This window comes from Sus scrofa, chromosome 3, assembly GCF_000003025.6.
Source record: "Sus scrofa isolate TJ Tabasco breed Duroc chromosome 3, Sscrofa11.1, whole genome shotgun sequence".
Classification (NCBI taxonomy): Eukaryota; Metazoa; Chordata; class Mammalia; order Artiodactyla; family Suidae; genus Sus; species Sus scrofa.
In genome coordinates, this window is record NC_010445.4 from 17,223,149 (window position 1) to 17,245,211 (window position 22,063).

Below are 22,063 nucleotides of genomic sequence, written 5' to 3' on the forward strand. Positions count from 1 at the left end.
GCCGTGAGCCATGGTATAGGTTGCAGACGTGGCTCAGATCCCACGTTGCTGTGGCTCTGGTGTAGGCTGGCAGCTGCAGCTCCGATTCAACCCCTAGCCTGGGAACTTCCATATGCCACGGGTGCAGCCCTAAAATGCAAAAGAAAAGAAAAAAAAAAGAGCTAGTCACAAAGGATCACATACTGTGTGACTCCATTTATATGAAATATCCAGACTAGGCAAATCTAGAGACAGAAACTAGAGTAGCGGTTGCCTAGGGCTGGCTGGTAGAGATGGGAAGACCTGGGCTGGCAGCTAAAGGGAGCGGGGTCTTTTCTTGGGGTAATAAAATCCTCTAAAGTTGGTCATGGTGATGGGTACACAACTCTGCAAACCTACCACAAGCCATTGGATGGTGTACTTCAAATGGGTGAACTGTCAGGGAGATGGATTTTTATCTTGATTAAAGCTATTTTTCAAAAAAGAAAATCTCAGAGTCCCCACTATGACACAACAGGATTGGCAGCATTTCTGCAGCACTGGGGACACAGCTTTGATCCCTAGCCTGGCACAATGGGTGAAAGGATCTGGTGTTGCCGCAGCTGCTACATAGGTCTTGACTGCCACTTAGATCCGATTCCCGGCCTGGGAACTCCGTACACCTCAGGGTGGCCCAAGCAGAAAAAAGAAAGAAAACCTCTACTTTTTTTTTTTTTTTGGTCTTTTTGTCTTTTTAGGGCCACACCCACAGCATATGGAGCTTCCCAGGCTAGGGAGCTAATAAGAGCTGTAGCCACCAGCCTACACCACAGCTGCAGCAACGTGGGATCTGAGCCACGTCTGCAACCTACACCACAGCTCACGGCAACGCTGGATCCTTAACCCACTGAGTGAGGCCAGGGATCAAACCTGCAACCTCATGGTTCCTCGTCGGCTTCATTTCCGCTGCGCCATGATGGGAACTCCCAGAAAACCTCTACTTTAAAGGAGAAGAATTCAGAAGAACACAAAAGAGAAAAAGGGAGGCGGAACCAGCAGCCTGACCTCTGAGTTGTCCGGGAAGATGGGGTGGTTTATGCTACAGCTCGTGCTCTTCAAGGCCGTAGACTCTTCAGTGGAGACATCAGACTCACAGGCCAGGCGCCAGGATCTCTGGGAGCGTTGGTTCTGGAAGGCAAGAGAGGCAGAGGTGGTGATGTCCACCGCCCGCAGCCACAGGGATGGGGACAGCAAACTCAGACGGGGTCTGAGAAGGACGTGGCTACCTGGGAGGTTGACACCTTCCGATAGGACAAGCCAGACGGGTAGAAGAAGGTGACCTGAGTTCTGTAGGAGTCCTCGCCCTGGTTTCTCACGGTCAGGGTCACTTTTAAGTCCCGAGGACCACCCACCACCAGGGTGTCCAGGCTGTGGGAGGAAACAAGCCAGGCCGTGAGATGCGGAGGGCTTGTGTGGTGGGAAGGAGGCTCGGGCGCTTGGGGAGCGGGGACAGTGGGTGGAGCGGCTACAGGCGCCCCTGCTTCCGAGGCACCTGCTCTGTGCCGGGCTCCCAAGGGGGGCAGAGCAGAGCACCAGGCTGTGATGCAGGTCTGGAGTGAGGATAAGAAACTCACCTCATAAAACTGAAGGTGATGCTCAGGTCATCCTGGCAGATGCTGTCATTGCCGCAATTCTTCTCGAAGGGAAACTGCCAAAATCCAGGGTAGGAGAATACGAAAGGAAATAACAAAATGAGGTGAAACAGAACAAGAAAATGAAATCTTGAAATAAACGTTATGTGAAAAGGACACAGAACAAGCTGCCACGATCTTGACCCCTCGGAGGTCCTGTTGTGGAGTGGTGGAAACGAATTCAACTAGGAACCATGAGGTTGCGGGTTCGATCCCCGGCCTTGCTCAGTGGGTTAAGGATCCGGCGTTGCCGTGAGCTGTGATGTAGGTCGCAGATGTGGCGTGGATCCTGCATGGCTGTGGTGTAGGCTGGCAGCTGTAGCTCCAATTGGACCCCGAGCCTGGGAACCTCCACATGCCGTGGGTGAGGCCCTAAAAAGACCCCCCCAAAAAAAAAAAATCTTGGCCTCTGGTCCCTCCCGCACCCCTACAGGACCCCAACTCCCGGACTCACCAAGGCTGTGAAGAGTCTTTGAGCATCAACAGCCAGCACTGGCCGGAGGTTCCCAAAAGAGGATGCAGGCTTTCCCACCAGAGAGAAGTTGAGGCGTAGGACAATGGGCGTCACTGAGTCCTCCACGCAATCCTGAGAGATGGGGTGGGGGGGCGTTGGTCTGGCCTCCTCAGATTCCCAAGCCCACCCCATGCTTGGAGGACCCACGCGTGCGGCCACCCTCTGCTCACCGGTAACCACAGCGTCAGGTGCTCACATTTCCGGCTCAGCCCCAGCGTCTGGGTCTGTCTGCGTGTATTGTTCTTTGTCTCCTCAAAGACGGCCCGGGGATGGGGGCGCCCCGGGTCCAGAGCCAGGTCATATGTGATGATGCTCTGGGTGTCTCCTGAACGGGCAGGGAAGAATGGTGGTGAGGAATCTGGCTTGGGAGTCAGACTGGCAGGAGTGGGAGGGCCACTCCTCTGCTCCCTGGCTGTGTGACTTTAGGCATGTTAGCTGACCTCCCAGAGTCTCAAGGCCTTTTCTTTATTTGCTTATTTATTTATTTTTGTCTTTTTAAGGCCATGCCGGCGGCACATGGAAGTTCCCAGGCTAGGGGTCGAATCAGAGCTGAAGCCGCCAGCCTATGCCACAGCCACAGCAACGTGGGATCCAAGCTGCACCTGTGACCTACACCGCAGCTCAGGGCAACGCCGGATCCTTAACCTACTGAGTTATCCATCCAAATCCTCATGGATACTAGTCAGGTTCGTTACTGCTAAGCCACAAAGATGGGAACTCCTCCATTCCTTATTTTTAAACTAAAGATAATGGTACCTTCGCAATGTTGAAAATGCAGTAGTGTCTATAAAGCATTTAGCATAGCATCTGCCACATAGTAAGTGCTCAGTCAATAAATGCTGGGGAGTTCCCTGGGAGCCTAGGGGTTATCACTGCTGTGGCTCAGGTTCGACCCCTGGCCCAGGGAACTTCTGCATGCCAAGGACACAGCCAAAAAACAAATAGTAGGTATTCTGTTACATACTAGAAAATTAAGCATATTTTTCCTGGCTGCTTTTGACATTTTTCTCTCTGTCTTTGGCCTTCGGTAGTTTATGCCTTGGGGTGGTACAGTGGCTAATGGTGTGTGCTTTGGTATAAGGTACTAATTTGTGGGGTTTTTTTTTTTTTTGTCCTTTTGCCATTTCTTGGGCCGCTCCCACGGCATATGGAGGTTCCCAGGCTAGGGGTCTAATCGGAGCTATAGCTGCCAGCCTACGCCAGAGCCACAGCAATGCAGGATCAGAGCTGAGTCTGTGACCTACACCACAGCTCACGGCAACGCCAGATCGTCAACCCACTGAGCAAGGCCAGGGATCGAACCAGCAACCTCATGGTTCCTAGTCGGATTCGTTAACCACTGAGCCACGATGGGAACTCCTGTGGTTTCTTTTATATTCATCTTGCTTTGATTTTGCGGAGAATTGCAATGTCTTGCATCAATTTTGGAAAATTCTTTACCAACATTTCTTTAACTGTTGCTTCTCTCTTATTTTCTCTCTCCTTTCCTTCTGGAATTCCAATTACACGTTAGTAGACCACCATGTCCCATGTGTCTCTAATTATTTTTTTCCCGTATTTTGCATCCTTTTCTCTCTGGGTGTGTTCATCTGAATCCTTTCAATTTGTTTACCTCCCAATGCACTAATTCTCCTTTTAATTGAATTGTCGTGGATTTACAATGTTACGACCCTCAGGTGTACAGCAAAGTGATTCAGTTATATATACATTCTTTTTCAGATTTTTTTCCATTACAAGATACTGAATAAAGTTCCCTGTGCTATACAGTAAATTCTTATTGTTTACCTATTTTATTTTTTTGTTTATCTATTTTATATATAATGTTGTGTATCTGTTTATTCTGCTTCTAATCTATAAAATCTATTGATTGAATTCTCAGTTTCACCCAGTGTATTTTTCAGTGCTAGTGTTTCCATTTAATTCTACTTTATGAATTCCAGGTTTTTTATGAAGTTCTCCATAATTTCCTCCTTTTTTTTTTTTTGGAAGATGTTAATTATAGTTCTTTTTAAAATTCCTATCTGATAACTCTAATTTCTGACTCACCTATGGGTCTACTTCTATTGTCTATTGTTTCTCTTGGTTGCTGGTCTGAATGGACATTGTCCTAGTGGAAGGTCCAAGGTGTTTTTCAAGGCCCCTCTCAAATCTCTTCTTCCCCAGCACTGAGGAGGCTGCTGGATTTCTGTTCAACTCTTTCTCTCCCCAGTTGCTGTCTTTCATTAAGTTTCCAGAAGTACTGACTCAGACATGTATGGCTTAGAAGTCAGCCAATGACTTGAGAGGAATTTCTGTGTAGATTTTTGGGGCACCTTCTTGGTAATCCTCTACTCTCCAAGACTTTGCTCTCAATTTCTAGCCATGCTGGCTGCCCCAAACTCTAATTGCTGTCTCCCCAGCACAGTAAGATTATTGCTAGAAACCTAATTTCTTTTTTTTTTTTTTGGCTTTTTTTTATTGTCTTTTTTTTTTTTTAAGGTCACACCCGCAGCATATGGAGGTTCCCAGGCTATGGGTCGAATTGGAGCTGTAGCTTCTGGCCTACACCAGAGCCACAGCAATGTCAGATCCAAGCCGTGTCTGTGACCTACACCACAGCTCACGGCAACGCCGGATCCTTAACCCACTGAGTGAGGCCAGGGATCGAACCCGCAACCTCATGGTTCCTAGTCAGATGCGTTTCCACTGTGCCACGATGAGAACTCCCTAGAAACCTAATTTCATTCCCTCCCTGTTTCTCTCTAGTACCACCATTACTCTTCCCCATCCCAAGCACAATGCCACTCTTTGAGAACAGAGGAGAGAAGAGAGGAAGGCAAGTTAGTTGTGATAAAATGAATATTTGACTACATTGTGACTTTGTGTTTAGCTTCATCAACTCAACCTCCCCTTTAAATGAGTTATCTCTCAGTTAAAAAGAACAACAACAAAAAAAACACTCTGCTGTATAGCCCAAGGAACTATATCTGATCACTTGTGTTGGAACATGATGGAGGATCATGTGAAAAAAATGTATGTGTGTGTATGTATGTATGTGTGTGTGTGTGTGTATATATATATATATGTATGTATATATGTATATATATATAAATATATAACTGGGTCACTTTGCCGTACAGTAGAAATTGACGGCACATTGTAAATCAACTATAATTTAAAAAAATTTTTTTTAAAGCTGGTTAGTTCGCAGGGGTGGGGCCCTTAGTTCTCTGGAGAACTGAGAGTGTAAAGAGTGCCATCTGTTCACTGCACCCACACTTGAAGAAGGCTGTTGGAGCCTGTGAGAACTTTGCTTGGGGCCCCTCATCAACATGCCCTGTCATTTTGACCTCTTGAGACTTACCCAGCCTGCCTCACCTTCTCTCAGCCGGTCCCATGTGCTCTTGCGAACTTGGAGGCAGACTTGGACCTCGCCAGCAATCTGGGTTTTCGCCGCCTGTTGACGACACTCATACACATTCCTCGCCACTTCCCTGGGTTTGAACACCATCGATGCCTCAACTCTCAGCACAGGCTGGGACCTGGGGGGGGGGCAGACACCAGAGGGCCATCCAGGGCCTTCAGACAGCCAAACCACTCCTTAGAAAGAAGATACCTGGCTCGCTCTGAAAGAGAGTCTCACCTGAGCAGGAACACATGGCCTTGGGCCCCTACAGCCAAGTCCATCAGTCCATCCATCGTGAGGTCCTGGCCCCCGCTCAGGGACTGCCCAAAATACTGGAGCCTTGGGGAGAGCTGGGAGCCTGCAATCCGCTGAGGGGAGAAAAGAGGAGGGGAGAAAGGGGTAGGAAAAAACAAAAAAGAGTGTAACTCAATCTCCTGGGGTGACTCAAGGAGAGATTGTCTGGGTTCCACTCAGGTCTCATCTCCCACAACGTCTCAAGGAATTAGGGTAACTATTCAGCTTTCGATCATACGCTTGAGATGATACCCAAAGTTTCCATTAGTTACGTGAGTTTTCCAGGGAAAACAAAACGTTTCACAGGAAAGAAGTGGCATGGTATGCTATTTGCCTCAGTTGAATCTCAGGATAATGGGAACACCGAATGTCAAGCTAAGTAAATTCTCACATAAATGTAAGGAATGGGGGAGTTCCCGTCGTGGCGCAGTGGTTAACGAATCCGACTAGGAACCATGAGGTTGCAGGTTCGACCCCTGGCCTTGCTCAGTGGGTTAAGGATGCGGCGTTGCCGTGAGCTGTGGTGTAGGTCACAGATGCGGCGTGGATCTCGCATTGCTGTGGCTCTGGCGTAGGCCGGTGGCAACAGCTCCGATTGGACCCCTAGCCTGGGAACCTCCATGTGCCGTGGGAAGTGGCCCTAGAAAAGGAACGAAAATAAATAAATAAATGTAAGGAATGGGAGTGGGGTGGGATGGAAGGCAGGCGAATCTGTGGCAAGAGGGATCTGAAAGAGAGCTTGGTCCTCACCTCCCATGGCAGGAAGTCACTGCAAAAACAAAATCAAGATGCGGCAAAAGAATCATATCCTTGGGAAGTATGCAGAATCGTTGAAAGAGCTAAAAGTGGTTTCTTCAAGAGGAGGGCAAATCAAGAAGAAATCATGGGGAGTTCCTGTCGTGGTGCAACAGAAACAAATCCAACTAGGAACCATGAGGTTGCCAGTTCAATCCCTGGCCTCACTCAGTGGGTTAAGGATCTGGTGTTGCCGTGAGCTGTGGTGTAGGTCGCAGATGTGGCTCAGATCTCAAATTGCTGTGGCTGTGGTGAAGGCCAGCAGCTGTAGCTCTGACTGGACCACTAGCCTGGGAATCTCCATATGCTGTGGGTGCAGCCCTAAGAAAAAAAAAAAAGAAGAAGAAATCATGGTATGGGTGTGGAAATTGTTGCTTTTCAGAATGATCCAGTAGGAATGATTTTGACTCTAATCTATGTGTAAGAGTAGCGTGGAAAGAATAACAGCCAAATAAATTAAGAAATTTTTTGGAGTTCCCGTTGTGGCTCAGTGGTTAACGAATCCAAGTAGGAGCCATGAGGTTGCAGGTTTAATCCCTGGCCTTGCTCAGTGGGTTAAGGATCCGGCGTTGCCATGAGCTGTGGTGTAGTTTGCAGATGTGGCTCAGATCCCACGTTGCTGCAGCTGTGGTGTAGGCTGGTGGCTACAGCTCCAATTAGACCCCTCACCTGGGAACCTCCATATGCTGCAGGTGCGGCCCTAAAAAGACAAAAAAAAAAGAAAGAAAAATTTTAAGTGATTTTTTTATGTACTTAATGCCACTGTAGTGTACACTTAAAAATGGCTAAGGTGGTAAGTTTTAGGTCATATATATTTTATTCAATTTTTAAAGTGATTTTTGTCTACTGAAAAGAAAGAGACACTGAGGGTTTGGGGTGGAAATGCTGTAATATTTGGTTGTGATGATTGCAGTATACCTACAAATGTAATGAAATTCATTAAGTAATTTAAAAAAGAAAAGAAAAAGGGGAAGCGGGGGATGCTGGCAGTGTGCTAGATCTGAATCTGGGTGGTACCGACTTCGGTTCACAGGCATGAAAAGTCATCACTTAAGACTTATGTTTACTGTGCATATATTATACTGCAAATTTTTGGAGAAAAAATTACCATATTCTGTGGGGAGGAAGCCAACAGAATTTTAAAATTATGTACTATGGTAGTTGGGATAGCTACAGCCCCTTTTTGGTTCAAACACTGGCCACCTGTAGCCCCAGTCATAGGAAAAGAGCAGGTAAAGCATGCAAACAGTAGAACAATGAGACTGCATGATCCTTTTTTGCATTTGTTCCAAATTATTTCCAAATTTATTAGTAGTCGTCGTAGTAGTATTTTACTTTTTGTCTTTTGAGGGCCACACCTGCAGCATATAGAGGTTCTCAGGCTAGGGGTTGAATTGGAGCTGTATCCACTGACCTACACCAGAGCCACAGCAACACCAGATTGGAGTCATGCCTGCAACCTACACCACAGCTCACGGCAGCACCAGATCCTTACCCCACTGAGCGAGGCCAGGGATCAAACCTGCGTCCTCATGGATGCTAGTCAGATTCATTTCCGCTAAGCCACAACAGGAACTCCTATTATTATTATTATTATTATTTCCAAATTAATTCCAAAGTCTGGTGTGGAGGAGGGGGATGGAGGTGGGGTGTGAGTGGGTGTGTGGGTGTGAGTGGATGTGATGTATGGGGGGTGGGGGGCGGTGGCCAGGTTCATGGCTCCTCCCCTGACCCTTGTTTGGCTTTCTAGGGTGAGTTCTGTTGCAGCAAAGGGGAAGGAACGAGAGCTTCCACTGTTTATATTTTTTTTGTATTTATATTTATGAGTTTGTATTTATAAAATACAGCTCCAATTTGTACAAGCCTGTAAAGCTCTTAAAGAACAATAAAGTAAAATCAGAGCCTTCAAACCTCATGATACAGAGAACAAGAGGTGCCAATGACATGAGGCATAATTTTAATATTCACTCAATTGTGGAAAGAGGCTCCGTGACACAGAGGAAGTACACAGGCAGTGGTGCTTAGCTCTGGCTGCAACTGAGGAGTGTGTGAAAGGAGTTCCCGTTGTGGCTCAGCAGTAACAAACCCAACTAGTATCCATAAGGAAGTGGGTTCAATCCCTGGACCCACTCAGTGGGTCGGGGATCCGTCATTGCCGTGAGCTGTGGTGTAGGTTGCAGACGCACTTCAGATCCTGTGTTGCTGTGGCTCTGGCGTAGGCCAGTGGCTACAGCTCCAATTCGACCCCTAGCCTGGGAACCTCCATATGCTGTGCACCTGCCATGCACCTGCCCTAGAAATGGCAAAAAGACAAAAAAAAAAAAGAATTTCAAGGTGGCCAGAGCAGAGCCTGAATCAAACACGCACGCACCCTTCTGAGGGGGTCCATGTGACTGCCAAGTCACAAGCGCATGAAGCTTGCAGTCCTGGGAGGGTGACCAACCACAGGGGCTTCCTGAGCTGATAGATTTTCAGGGCTAAAACCGGGGCAAGACCTGAGCCAACCGGCTCTATTGGTCATCCTACCAAGACTGAGATTGAGAAGCAAGGAACGTCTACTTCCCAAAACTTCCAGCTCACCACTGAGCCTTCATCTTCCCATCTGTAAAATGGGAGTGACTAGGGATCTGGCGTTGCCGTGAGCTGTGGTGTAGGTCAAAGACTCAGCTTGGATCCCGTGTTGCTGTGGCCCTGGTGTGGGCCGGGGGCTACAGCTCCCATTAGATCCCTAGCCTGGGAACCTCCACATGCCTTGGGTGCGGCCCTGGAAAGGACAAAAAAAAGCGGGGGGGCGGGGGGTAACAATGGCCCCATGCACCTCCTCTAAATGGTAAGAATGATTTTTTTTCTGTGAAGTGGGTGTTGTTTTCGAAGGTTCTGAAAAGGATTACTGGGAGAACTGACCAACTGACCCAGCAGAAGTAACTAACCGTTGAACTAGAAAGGGACAGTTTGGAGTTCCCATTGTGGCTCAGCTGGACATAGTGTCCGTGAGGATGTGGGTTCGATCCCCGGCCTTCTCAGTGGGTTAGGGATCCGGCACTGCCACAAACTGCAGTGTAGACGGCAGATGCAGCTTGGATTTGGTGTGGCTGTGGCTGTGGCACAGGCTGGCAGCTGCAGCTCCAAAAATTTGACCCCAAGGCGGACAACTTCCATATGCTTCATGTTTGGCCGTAAAAAGACGAAAATAAAAGAGAAAGGGACAAATTTGCAAAGAGGCTACTGTTGGGACAGGGACAGGGACCAGGCCTCACCTGGCTGTGGGAGGGGCTGATGCCCAGCTCCGAGGTTCCGTGAAACAGGTAGACAGCACCCCGGTTGTCCTGCTCCCCCGGGGCCCCAATGGCCACGTCCGTCAGCTTGTCCCCATTCACATCCCCCAGCGCTGTCAGGGCTGCCCCAAAGCGGCTCCAGGGGTGGCCTTGCTCCCCGCGGAGAATGACCCGGCACTGCCACTTAGCCCTCTGCAGGACGAAACCAGGGTCAGGCCCCAAGCCAGGCAACGCCCCCCCACACCCAGACCCCACCCAGCCCGGGGCTCAGCAGCCACTCACCCCCTGGGGCAAGGGACACACAGACACCTGGCCCCCCCGGGTCTGCTCATAGTAATGGGGGGCCCCGATGAGGACCAGGTCGGAGCTGCCATCTCTGTTCACGTCCACGGAGCAGAGAGAGGCCCCAAAGTAGGAGCCGATCTGGAAGAGATAAGGCCGGGATCACAAACCTCTTTCCACCTAAAGCAGATTTTTCTCCCTATGAAGAAAAATCATGCTGCCCAGGAAAGCCCTTTGGAGGGGCCGTAACCCTCGATATGTTTCACGATAATTCCTCGTTTGAATATACTGCCAGTTAGCGGAACATATTAGAGAGTTGACGGGTGAGGATTTACCCCAAATGCTGCTGCTCCAGGGAGATGATTTAGAGAATGAAGATGCTGGCTTTGAAAATACAGACAGAAAAGCCTGGAAGGCCAGACAGGATATCCTTTCAATCTATTGAGGACTTGCAGGGAGGGGCAGGAAATCAACTTTGGCAGCCTGGCTAACAAGGAACCAACCACCCGGATTAAAAAATAACTATTGCGGAGTTCCCCTCGTGGCTCAACGAAAACGAATCTGATTAGGATCCATGAGGACGCAGGTTTGATCCCTAGCCTCGCTCAGTGGGTTAGAGATCCGGCGTTGCCGTGAGCTGTGGTGTAGGTCACAGACACAGCTTGGATCTGGCGTTGCTGTGGTTGTGGTGTAGGCTGGTGGCTATAGCTCTGATTCAACCCCTAGCCTGAGGAACCTCCATATGCCATGGGTGTGGTCCCCCAAAAGCAAGATGCCTACTATTTAAAGAATTTTTAACGTATGTTCCCCAAAACATGTCAATATGTAGAATTCGTCCAAAGGATTCACCCATTTAGTCCTTCCTTCATTCATCCAACAAACAACGGTTTGCTATTTGCCGAGCATAAGGCTGGGAAGCGAGACAGTGCTTCCCAGGGCTCTTGGTGCAGCAAGGTGAAAGGGGGGGCAATAGTAAAAGGTAAAAGGGAGATGCATACGGAAATTCCAAACGTGCAGGGCAAGTTCTGCAAAGGAAAAGTGCAGAGGACACCAAGACATGACTCACTACAATCTGACTTGTGCCCCACACGCCATCGAGGGAGGCCCTCTGATAGTCTCATAAAGGCACCAAGGAGTTCCCGTCTTGGCTCAGGGATAACGAACCCAGCTAGTATCCACAACAACACAGGTTCAATCCTTGGCCTCTTTCAGCATTAAGGATCGGGCGTTGCCGTGAGCTTCGTCGGTGCAGGCTGCAGATCCCACGTTGCTGTGCCTGTGGCTGTGGCCAGCAGCTACAGCTCCGATTCAACCCCTAGCCTGGGAACGTCCATATGCCACAGATGCGGCCCTAAAAAGACAAAAAAATAAATAAATAAAGGCATTTAAGCTTCATCCTAAAGTCAATAAGATTTTTTTTCATTTTTAGGTCAAGTTTATTGGGGTCTAATTTACATACAATAAATTCAGCCTTTTTAGTAGTTTTATGGGTTTTGATAAACACACAAAGTCACATAACTACCATGATACCAAGATTCAGAACCTATATGAGAAAAGAATCTGAAAAAGAATGGATAGATATATATGTATAACTGATTCACTTTGCTGTCTGCCTGAAACTAACACAAACAACATTGGAAATCAACATACTCCAAGAATTTTTTTTTTTTTTTTTGTCTTTTTAGGGCTGCACCTGTGGCATATGGAGGTTCCAGGCTAGGGGTCGAATCAGAGCTTCAGCTGCTGGCCTACACCCCAGCCCCAGCCACAGCAATGAGAGATCTGAGCCACATCTGTGACCTACACCACAGCTCACGGCAATGCCAGATCCTTCACCCACTGAACGAGGCCAGGGATTGAACTTGATTGAACCAGAACTACTGAGGTGATGCCAGGTCCTTAACCCACTGAGCCACCAGGGAACTCCACATTGAACTGTATAAGATACTGACAACCTGTTTTCCAAAGCGTGCATGCCATTTTCCATTCTGTCAGCAATGTATGGGAGTTTCACTTGCTACACATCCTTGCCAGTACTTGATATTGCCAGCTTATTTCCTTTTCATGTTACACATACCAATAGGTGGCAGTGTTATCTCACTGTGGGGTTTTTTTTTTTTTTTTTTGTCTTTTGTCTTTTTAGGGCTGCACCCGCGGCACATGGAGGTTCCCAGGCTAGGGTTTTGTCTAATTGGAGCTGTTGCTGCTGGCCTACACCACAGCCACCAGCAACACCAGATCCGAGCCAGATCTGTGACCTACACCACAGCTCACGGCAACACTGGATCCTCAACCCTCTGAGTGAGCCAGGATTGAACCTGTGTCCTCATGGCTACTAGTCGGGTTTGTTAACACTGAGCCATGACGGGAACTCCCAACACTTCATGCTTTTTAAGGCTAAATAGTATTCCACTGTGTGGATATACCCGATTTTGTTTATCTATTTGTAAGTTTATGGACATTTAGGTTTTCTCTACCTTTTGACTCTTATGGAGAATACTGCGATGGACATTCATGTCTAAGTTTTTGCTTGAACACCTATTTTTATTCTGGGAAAGAGGATATACCTAGGAGTGAAATTTCAGGGTCACGGGGTCAATTATATTTAACTTTTTGAGGAACTGCCAAACTATGTTCCAAAAGGGCTGTATTATTTTACATTCCCAACAGCAATGCATGAGGGTTCCAATTTTTCCACATCTTCACCAACATTTGTTATTTTTCTTTCGTTTTCTTCTTCTTTAAATAGCCATCCTAGGAGGAATTCCCGTCATGGCGCAGTGGTTAATGAATCCGACTAGGAACCATGAGGTTGCGGGTTCGATCCCTGGCCTTGCTCAGTGGGTTAACAATCCGGCGTCACCGTGAGCTGTGGTGTAGGTTGCAGACACAGCTCGGATCCCGCGTTGCTGTGGCTCTGGCGTAGGCCGGTGGCTACAGCTCCGATTCGATCCCTAGCCTGGGAATCTCCATATGCCGCAGGAGCAGCCCTAGGAAAGGAAAAAAGACAAAAAAAAAAAAAAAAAAAAGGCCATTCTAGGAGTTCCTGTTGAGGCACAGCAGAAACGAATCCTACTAGTAACCATGAGGATGCGGGTTCGATCCCTGGCCTCGCTCAGTGGGTTAAGGACCAAGAATTGCCATTAGCTGTGGTGTGGGTCGCAGATGCGGCTCGGATCCTGTGTTGCTGTGGCTGTGGCTACAGCTCCGATTCAACCCCTAGCCTGAGACCCTCCATATGCCAGAGGGGGGCCCTAAAAAGCACGCACACAAAAAAAACCATTCTAGTGGTATCTCTATTATGGTTTGATTCACATTTCCCTAAGGACTACTAATGTTGACCATCTTTCCATATGCCTATTGGTCATTTGCTTATCTTATTTGGAGAAATATCTATTCAAATCCTTTGCCCATTTTTAAACGAGGTTATTTGTCTTTTTACCGTTGAGCTGTAAGATTATATATTCTAAATACCAGATCTTTATTAGATATATGATTTGTAAGTAGTTTCTCCCATTCTTTTCTTTTGTTGACAGTGTCCTTTGATGCTCAAAAGTTTTTAATTTAATAAAGTCCGGTTTATCTATTTCATCATTGGCTGCTTGGCTTGTGGCATCAATACCTAAGAAAGCATTGCCAATCTAAGTGAATCCCTCTAAGAGGCTTATAGCTTTAGTTTAGGTCTTTGATCCATTTGTTATTAATTTCCATATACTGTGAAGTATGGGTCCAAATTTATTCTCTTGCATGTGGACATCCAGTTGACCCAGTACCTTTGTTGAAAAGATTCTTTTTCCTTAATGAATGAACTTGGTACCTTTGTTGAAAATCACCTGAACATAGATGGGGTTTTTTCTGGACCCTCAGATCTACAGTTCTGTCCTTATACTGGTACCACCCTGTCTTAATTACTGTCACTTTGTAGCAAGTTTCAAAATTACGACGTATGAATACTCCAACCTAATTCTTCTTTTTCAAGATTATTTTGGCTATTCCAGGTCTTTTCCATTTGCCTATGAACTTTAGCATCAACTTGTCCATTGCTGCAACATTGTTGGGTTTTGTTTTTTGGGGTTTCTTTGTCTTTTTTGGGGCCACACCCACAACATATGGAGGCTCCCAAGCTAGAGGTCAAATCAGAGCTACAGGTGCCAGCCTACACCACAGCCACAGCAATAACAGATCCGAGCCATGTCCGGGACGGACACCACAACTCACGGCCACGCTGGATCCTTAACCCCCTGAGCAAGGCCAGGGATCAAAACCCACATCCTCATGGATACTAGTCGGGTTGGTTAACCCCTGAGCCACAACGGGAACTCCAATCGCTACAACACTGTTGAACAAGCCCTGCGTTCCTGGGATAAACCACACTTGGTCCTGATATATTATCCTTTTTACAGACTGCCGCAGCCAATGTGCTCATACTTTGTTGAGGATTTTTAAAAGCCATTATTTGATACTGGTGTAATAGCCAACGAAGGGTCCTACACTGAAGACCAATACAAACGGTTTCTCACCTAGAAAGTTCACCTTCCCACTAGGGATCAGAGAGAGGCAACATGGGACTTAGACCAGCAAAGAGGCTACTGCTAGGTCCATGGCAAAGATGCTCATGGTGTGGACCCAGCTGATGGCAGCAGACATGGAGGAAGTGGACAGATTTGAGAAGAATCTGTTTGCTCCCCTTTTTCCCAGTGCTTTCTCCCATACCGCCCCCGCCCCCCTTCACACACACCCTGAACTTGTCTCATGCTCTCTCCTTCCTCTGGCCCTTTTTTTTCCTCCCGCTCTTCATTTCTCTAGGGCTACTTAAACTGTCACTGCCTCCAGGAAGCCCTCCCTGATGCCTTTGTGTGAGTTCCCCTCCCCTTTGCTCTCGTAACACGCAGACTGTCCCAGGTTAAGGATTTAGCAGCCTGGGTTGTAATGTGCAGGGACAATATCTGGGAGGGAGGAGCTGTCCACCTCAGGGGCCAGCTGTCCCCCCTGTGGTTTTGGCCTCACACACCATAGCAGATGCCTCACGTGAGATGCAACCACCCTGCCTTTGCAGGGATGATGGTCAAGATATTGAACGACTGGGACCACTTGGGCACCGACCAGGGGCTTAGCAGGAGAGGGTCCTAGCAGTCTCCTGAGGTTCCCTGCCTGATATCACAGTTGCTGGATCCTGGGGAAGGGGCCAGAGTGCAGGGGGTGGGGGGATGTCTCGGGGAAGGAGCTATTTATTGGCAGATAGAGAATTATTTCAATAATGTAATAACGACTACGGCTATACTGGCTATGGACTGGTCAAATACCAGCTCTGCGTACAGGCAGACTTGCAGAGAGCTCTGTACACGTCAAGCGTTGTTATTTATTGGTATCAGCAACGTGAGGACACAGCATTCTCCAGTGCAAAGCTGGTCCCGTGACTCTCCAGCTCAAAGCCTTCTGAAGTCGGCTTTACAAAACTCTGCCACCCTTGGCACCTGGGGATGCCCACCCTGGAATCTCTCAGCCCCCAGGGGCCTCTGTGGGCACACCCACAACCCACACTCTCCGCACTCACCTGGCTGCCCTTGATGTCGGCATTTTTCTCCCAGGCACCTGAATTCTGTTTGAACATCACCACCAGGCCAGTGTGCTGATATCGAGGCGCCCCCAGGACCAGGCTTTGCGCCTGGTTCCGCAAGATGACTTCGACAGCATAACCTGAGGATGACGAATGAAGAAGAGAAGGGCTTTCCCTCGGAGACCGACCCTGTCCCCCACCAAGCAGGTCTATCCCTTGAGCAGGGGCGACGGGGGCAGCCCCATGCTCGGGAGGCTGGGGTAACTGAACTCGGCACTGCAGTCCTCTTTGTTGACAGAATTTAAATGAAGTTTGGGAATTTGTGTCTTTAAACCTTATCCCAAGAGCCTAGGGAAGATCCAAGGACATCTGCCGCTAGCTGAATTATGCCATATCCTGAGCCCCGTCTTAGAGTAACAGTGCCCTCTCTACTTACCCAAGTAAGCATCGTTCATGTCTGAATCCACCCTAGTGGTGTTGATGAAAATGACTCTGTCCTTTGGCATATGCAGAAAGGCTCCGCCAGCCCAGTCAAAGCTCCCCACAGCGCCCAGCAAGGGACCATTCTGGAAGAGAGGGCAGAATAAGGTGGAGCAATCTAGAGCTTCAGGGCACTGCCTGTGGAAATCTGAATGGCATTTTCCCCAGAAATTGTTTCACAGAACACCCAATCCTAAAATGTATATGGAACCACAAAAGATCTCAAATGACCACAGCACGTCTGCGAAAGAAGAGCAAAGCTGGAGGCATCGCACTTCCTGGTTTCAAACTATATTGCAAAACTATACTAATCGAAACAGTACGGCATGGCATCAAAACAGATACATCAATCAATGGAACAGAAGAAAGAGCCCAGAAATAAACCCACGTGTATATGGTAAATTAATTTAAAACAAAAGCACAAATAATATACAATGGGGAAAGGACAATCTCTTTGATAAATATTATTGAGAAAATTAGCCACATGCAAAAGAAAGAAACAGCATCACTCTATTACTCTACTCACAAAAATCAATTCAAAAAGGATTCAAGATTTGAACCTAAGACCTGAAACCATAAAACTCTAAGAATTAAACATAGGTAGTAATCTCCTTCACATTGGTCTTGGCAGTGATTTTTTTTGGATTTAACACCAAAAACAAAAGAGCAGTGGGGCTACGTCAAACTAAAAAGCTTCTGCATAGCAAAGAAAACCATCAACAAAATGAAAAGTTCACCCATAGAGCAGGAGAAAATATTTGCACATCTATTAAAGGGGTTAATATTAAAAATATATAGGAGTTCCCGTCGTGGCGCAGTGGTTAACGAATCAGACTAGGAACCATGAGGTTGCGGGTTCGGTCCCTGCCCTTGCTCAGTGGGTTAACGATCTGGCGTTGCCGTGAGCTGTGGTGTAGGTTGCAGACGTGGCTCGGATCCCCCATTGCTGTGGCTCTGGCGTAGGCCGGTGGCTACAGCTCCGATTCGACCCCTAGCCTGGGAACCTCCATATGCCACGGGAGCGGCCCAAGAAATAGCAACAACAACAACAACAACAACAAAAAGACAAAAGACAAAAAAAAAAAATATATATATATATATATATATAAAGAATTCATACAACTCAAAAGGTTTCTTCAAAAAACCTGATTAAAGGAGTTCCCTTCCTGGCTCAGCAGCTAATGAGCCCGACTAGGATCCACGAGGATGTGGGTTCAATTCTGGGCCTTGCTCACTAGGTTAAGGATCGGGCATTGCCATGAGCTGTGGTGTAGGTCACAGACACAGCTCAGATCCTGAGTTGCTGTGGCTGTGGTGTAGGCTGGCAGTTGCAGCTCTGATTCAACCCCTAGCCTGGGAACTTTCAAATACTGCAGGTGCAGCCCTAAAAAGAAAAAAAAAAAAGGAAAAAGAAAAAGAGAGGTACCTCCCAATGAGTATCCATCACAGAGAAGAACCCCCAAACCCTTGCCCCTCTTCTCCCGCTCTGCCTTGCCTCCCACCCCAATTTAACAAAAGACCACTTACAGAGGTGATGGCTGCACTGAAGCCTTCCTGAGACATCTCATACTCAAAGGAGCTGGTACTTCCTGTCTGTGTACCTGTTAGGAGATGCACATTCTACCAGAGGAGCCTAGAACAGGCTCTGAAAACTCAAATGCTGTGACAGCCAGATAAAGGGAGGCTCAGATGAGTGCCCTATGCGCCCCCCCTCTTTTCACATTTCCTCTGTTATACTCTTTTCTTCACTGAAGTATAGTTAGTTGACAATGTTATGTTAGTTTCACATGTAGAGCACAGTGATTCAGTAGTTTTGCAGATTATACTCCTTTATGGGCTGTTACAAGATAATGGCTATTATTTATATCCTTTTTGCTTGTCTAGCCACAGGCCCCTTTTAAAAGGATGGTGGCTATTTGGCTCCAGCCACTGTTTTCTTCTTTTTAGGGCTGCACCTGTGGCATATGGAGGTTCCCAGGCTCAGGGCTGAATCAGAGCTGCAGCTATGGGCCACAGCCACAGCCACAGAAACTCAGGATCCGAGCTGCATCTGCAACTTACACCACAGCTCACGGCAATGCCAGATCCTTAACCCACTGAGCAAGGCCAGGGATCGAACCCGAGTCCTCATGGATACTAGTTGGGTTCGTAACCTGCCAAGCCACAACGGGAATTCCCAGTTCCAGAACTTTTACCCAAATGGGAATGTGGTCCTCGAAGTGTCTGATCTTCCAAATTTTCAAGAGAGGACATAAACCCAGACTGTATATGAACTTTCCCCCTTTCTTAAAATTCTTTTATTTGACAAACATTTACTGAACAGCCTCAATGTACAAGGCATCATTCTAGGCACTGGGGATACAGCAGTGAACTAAACAGACAAATGTGGGCGACACATCCAAACTGGGGGGGTACTATGTGGGATTTACACCCTCTCCCCTCCAGTATTCAGCCTATAGCCAAGACTTGCAAAATTAGAAATAAAAGTCTAGATCCTTCGGTTCCCACTGTGGAAAATGGGATTGGTGGCATCTTGGGAGCGCTGGGATGCAGGTTTGATCCCCGGCTGGCGCAGCGGGTTAAGGATCTGGCGTTGCCACAGCTGCGGCTCAGATCTGATTCCTGGCCGGGAAATCCATATGCCACAGGGTGGCCAAAAAAGAAAAAAGAAAAAACTAAGTCTAGATCCTCCTATTTCAAAGGAATTGAAAAAAAAAATCCAGATCCGGAGTTCCCATCGTGGCTTAGCAGAAACAAATCTGACTAGCATCCATGAGGACACAGGTTCAATCCCTGGCCTCGCTCAGTGGGTTAAGGATTCAGCATTGCCGTGAGCTGTGGTGTAGGTCACAAATGCGGCTCAGATCCTGCGTTGCTGTGGCTGTGGTGTAGGCTGGCAGTGTAGCTCCGACTGGACCCCTAGCCTGGGAACCTCCATATGCCGCGGGTGCAGACTTTAAAAGAGTTTAAAAAAAAAAAAAAAAAAAAGAAAAAAGTCTTGATCCTTCTATTTCAAGAGAGGCCAGAGTCGCTGGGAACTGGAGGAAGAAGAGAGTCGATGCTGAGGGTCAGGATACAAGGGCTAGGAGGTTCTCGTTTCTAGAGAGAGATACAGGTTTAGGGGTAGGGGGTGCCTTTGAAGCTGCTCCAGGACTACCAACCCTTAGCTCACCCTCAATCGCAAAGATCTTTTCCTGAAGCTGGTTCTGAATGGTCTTCAGAGCTTCAAAGTTAGTCACCTGGAACACGTGATCACCAGACGGCTTGGATGCAATGGTATTAAGCTCCTCACGAGATTTCCAACTGTTGAAGGCATCTCCCACCTGTTACCAAAAAAACACAGACTGAATCAGACACTGTCTAGGGGTAGCAAAGACAATTCTGCAGGAAAAGAATCTGAAACAATGTTTGCCCAAGGAAGGGATGCACCAGATGGCCCCTGGGACAGGGCTGCTAGGTACGGTTGAGCAGGTTGTACACTCTGCATTCTGTCAAGGGAGAGACTGCAGCTGTCCAGCCTTGGGTCCATTTGCTGTGCCAGGTCTCCCGGTGTGGGACTGACCTTTCCTCAGAGGCTGGGGAGCTTTTTCCTTCATATGAAGGTGTTTCCTAATGCCAAGCCAGGCACCTGTGATGATCCCTCCTTCTATGTCATACAAGATACTGTGGTAGTTTGAGGACGCAGTGTTCCATCCCTTTTCCCCTTTCCTGGATCCAAGCCGCTTCCCCAAAGCTTTGCTTCAACCTCTGCCTCTTGGCATCTTGGCAGAGTATTCTGTTCTGCTCATTGTCTCTGGGCTCAGCCATGTCTATTGCTTTAGCCCAAGGACATTGTCATATGTGATCCAGAGGCTTGAAAAATGCTTGCAGAGTTCCTGTCGTGGCACAGCGGAAATGAATCTGATTAGCATCCATGAGGATACGGGTTCAATCCCTGGCCTTGCTCAGTGGGTTAAGGATCCAGTGTTGCCATGAGCTGTGGTGTAGGTCGTAGACACAGCTCGGATCTGATGTTGCTGTGGCTGTGGCACAGGCTCCGATTCAGCCCCTAGCCTGGGAACCTCCATATGCTGCAGGTATGGCCCTGAAAAGACAAAAAAAGAAAGAAAGAGAGAAAGAAAAGTGCTTGCAACGTTTCCACGTGCTCCTTTTTTTTCCTTAATGGCCATATCCTCGGCATATGGAAGTTCCCATGTGCAGGAACTCCTTCTGCTGGATCTTTTGTTCCTCTGCGTTCACCATGAGGACACGCCCGCACTAGCCCGCTGGAGGATGAGACACGGGGAGCCGAAGAACGGAGTTACCCCTACTGCCCCAGCCCAGCAGACAGACCTAACTGGCAACCATCAGAAACGGAGAGAGCCCAGCCAAGATCAGCAGAGCTGCCCACCAACCTGCAGCTGATTACGGAGCCTTGAGTGAGTCCGGCGGGGACCCTCGAAATTGCCCAGTTGACCCAGAGACTCGCTCATTATTTTAAGCCACCGCATGTTGGCGCAGTCTGTTGCAGGGCGTCATGGGACATTTGTTCACTGAGACAGGGACACTCAGGCTCGCGCTGAGGACCCTTGCCCCACTTTGGTTTTATTGATGCTTGCAAAGGAAAAGGAGGATAGACCCAAAGCAGCAACCTTCCACCGAAGCATCAGGCCAGAGAGCCACGTTTCCTACCCCGATGACGTAGCGAATGACGCCCTTTCTATCCGCTTCAGGGATGACATCCTCATACCCCAAAGGATCGCCGAACTTTTCTCCGTCCGTGATGACAACTAGGATCTTAAGGGCATTCTCCCGGGCTCCACTCTTGCTGTGAAACAGTTCTCTTCTGTCCAGGGAGGAAGAGGGAAACATCAAATTCGAGCGGACAGGGAGTTCCTGTTGTGGCTCAGTGGGTTAAGAACCTGACTGGTATCCATGAGGATGCGAGTTCGATCCCTGGCTCCCTCAGTGGGTTAAGGATCCCGCATTGCCCACAAGTGGCAGCACGGGTCACAGACACCGCTCGGATCCCTCGTTGCTGTGGCCAAGGCATAGGCCCGCCTCTGCAGCTCTAATTCGACCCCTAGCCCAGGAACCTCCATATGCTGCAGTAGCCCTAAAAAGATAAAAAAAAATTCGAGCAAATACTTAATGCTAGGGAAGGATCACCAGCAGTCACAGATGCGACTGGGCTCTGTCTAGGAAGCAAGTGGGCTCCCCCACAGGGGAACACTGAGACCCAGGGGCCCCACGATCAGGAAGGGCAGCAGGAGAATGGAAAGGAAGCCCTCATGGCCTTTATATACTTGGGTGTAGGTTACTTTTTTTTAACTGAGTATTATTTCTTTTAAATTAAAAAAGAAATTTGGAGTGCCCACTGGGGCTCAGTGGCTAACAAACTCGACTAGTATCCGTGAGAACACAGGTTCGATCCCTGGCCTCCCTCAGGGGGTTAAGAATCCGGCGTTGCTGTGAACTGTGGTGTAGGTGGCAGACGAGGCTGGGATCCAGCGTTGCTGTGGCTCTGGTGTAGGCCGGCGGCTACAGCTCCAATTCCACCCTTAGCCTGGGAACCTCCCTATGCTACAGGGGCAGCCCTAAAAAGACATAAAAAAAAAAGTTTAACAAGCTTAATTGTGCCTTCATCAAACCTCTCCTGCTGTGATGCAATGGCCCACCAGCTCGTCTTCCTAGACTTTGTCCCTGCCCTTGCCGTGAGCTGTGGTGTAGGTCGCAGACACGGCTCGGATCTGGCGTGGCTGCGGCTGTGGCTGTGGTGTAGGCTGGCAGCTGCAGCTTCAACTTAACCCCTAGCCTGGGAACCTCCATATGCTGCGGGTGTGGCCCTAAAAA

The 22,063-nt window shown here is 48.2% G+C and overlaps 1 protein-coding gene and 1 long non-coding RNA gene across 8 annotated transcripts in view; one reads left to right on the top strand and one right to left on the bottom strand.

Moving 5' to 3' along the window:
* LOC110259903 overlaps positions 1–22,063 on the top strand; it is a 53,657-nt gene that overhangs the window by 20,548 nt on the left and 11,046 nt on the right. The window lies entirely within an intron of this gene.
* The window catches only part of ITGAM (integrin subunit alpha M), a 55,416-nt gene that overhangs the window by 6,430 nt on the left and 26,923 nt on the right, over positions 1–22,063 (bottom strand). For all 6 annotated transcript variants that reach the window (XM_021086383.1, XM_021086382.1, XM_021086381.1 and 3 more), the window contains 14 exons: positions 20,903–21,056; positions 19,404–19,554; positions 17,759–17,832; positions 16,188–16,317; positions 15,749–15,891; positions 10,195–10,335; positions 9,895–10,104; positions 5,786–5,916; positions 5,521–5,684; positions 2,334–2,488; positions 2,104–2,235; positions 1,593–1,666; positions 1,245–1,386; positions 1,024–1,146 (listed from right to left, as the gene is read on the bottom strand). In XM_021086383.1, the coding sequence (XP_020942042.1) occupies positions 1,024–1,146; positions 1,245–1,386; positions 1,593–1,666; positions 2,104–2,235; positions 2,334–2,488; positions 5,521–5,684; positions 5,786–5,916; positions 9,895–10,104; positions 10,195–10,335; positions 15,749–15,891; positions 16,188–16,317; positions 17,759–17,832; positions 19,404–19,554; positions 20,903–21,056 (1,924 nt within the window). The remainder of the gene's footprint in view (positions 1–1,023; positions 1,147–1,244; positions 1,387–1,592; positions 1,667–2,103; positions 2,236–2,333; positions 2,489–5,520; positions 5,685–5,785; positions 5,917–9,894; positions 10,105–10,194; positions 10,336–15,748; positions 15,892–16,187; positions 16,318–17,758; positions 17,833–19,403; positions 19,555–20,902; positions 21,057–22,063) is intronic.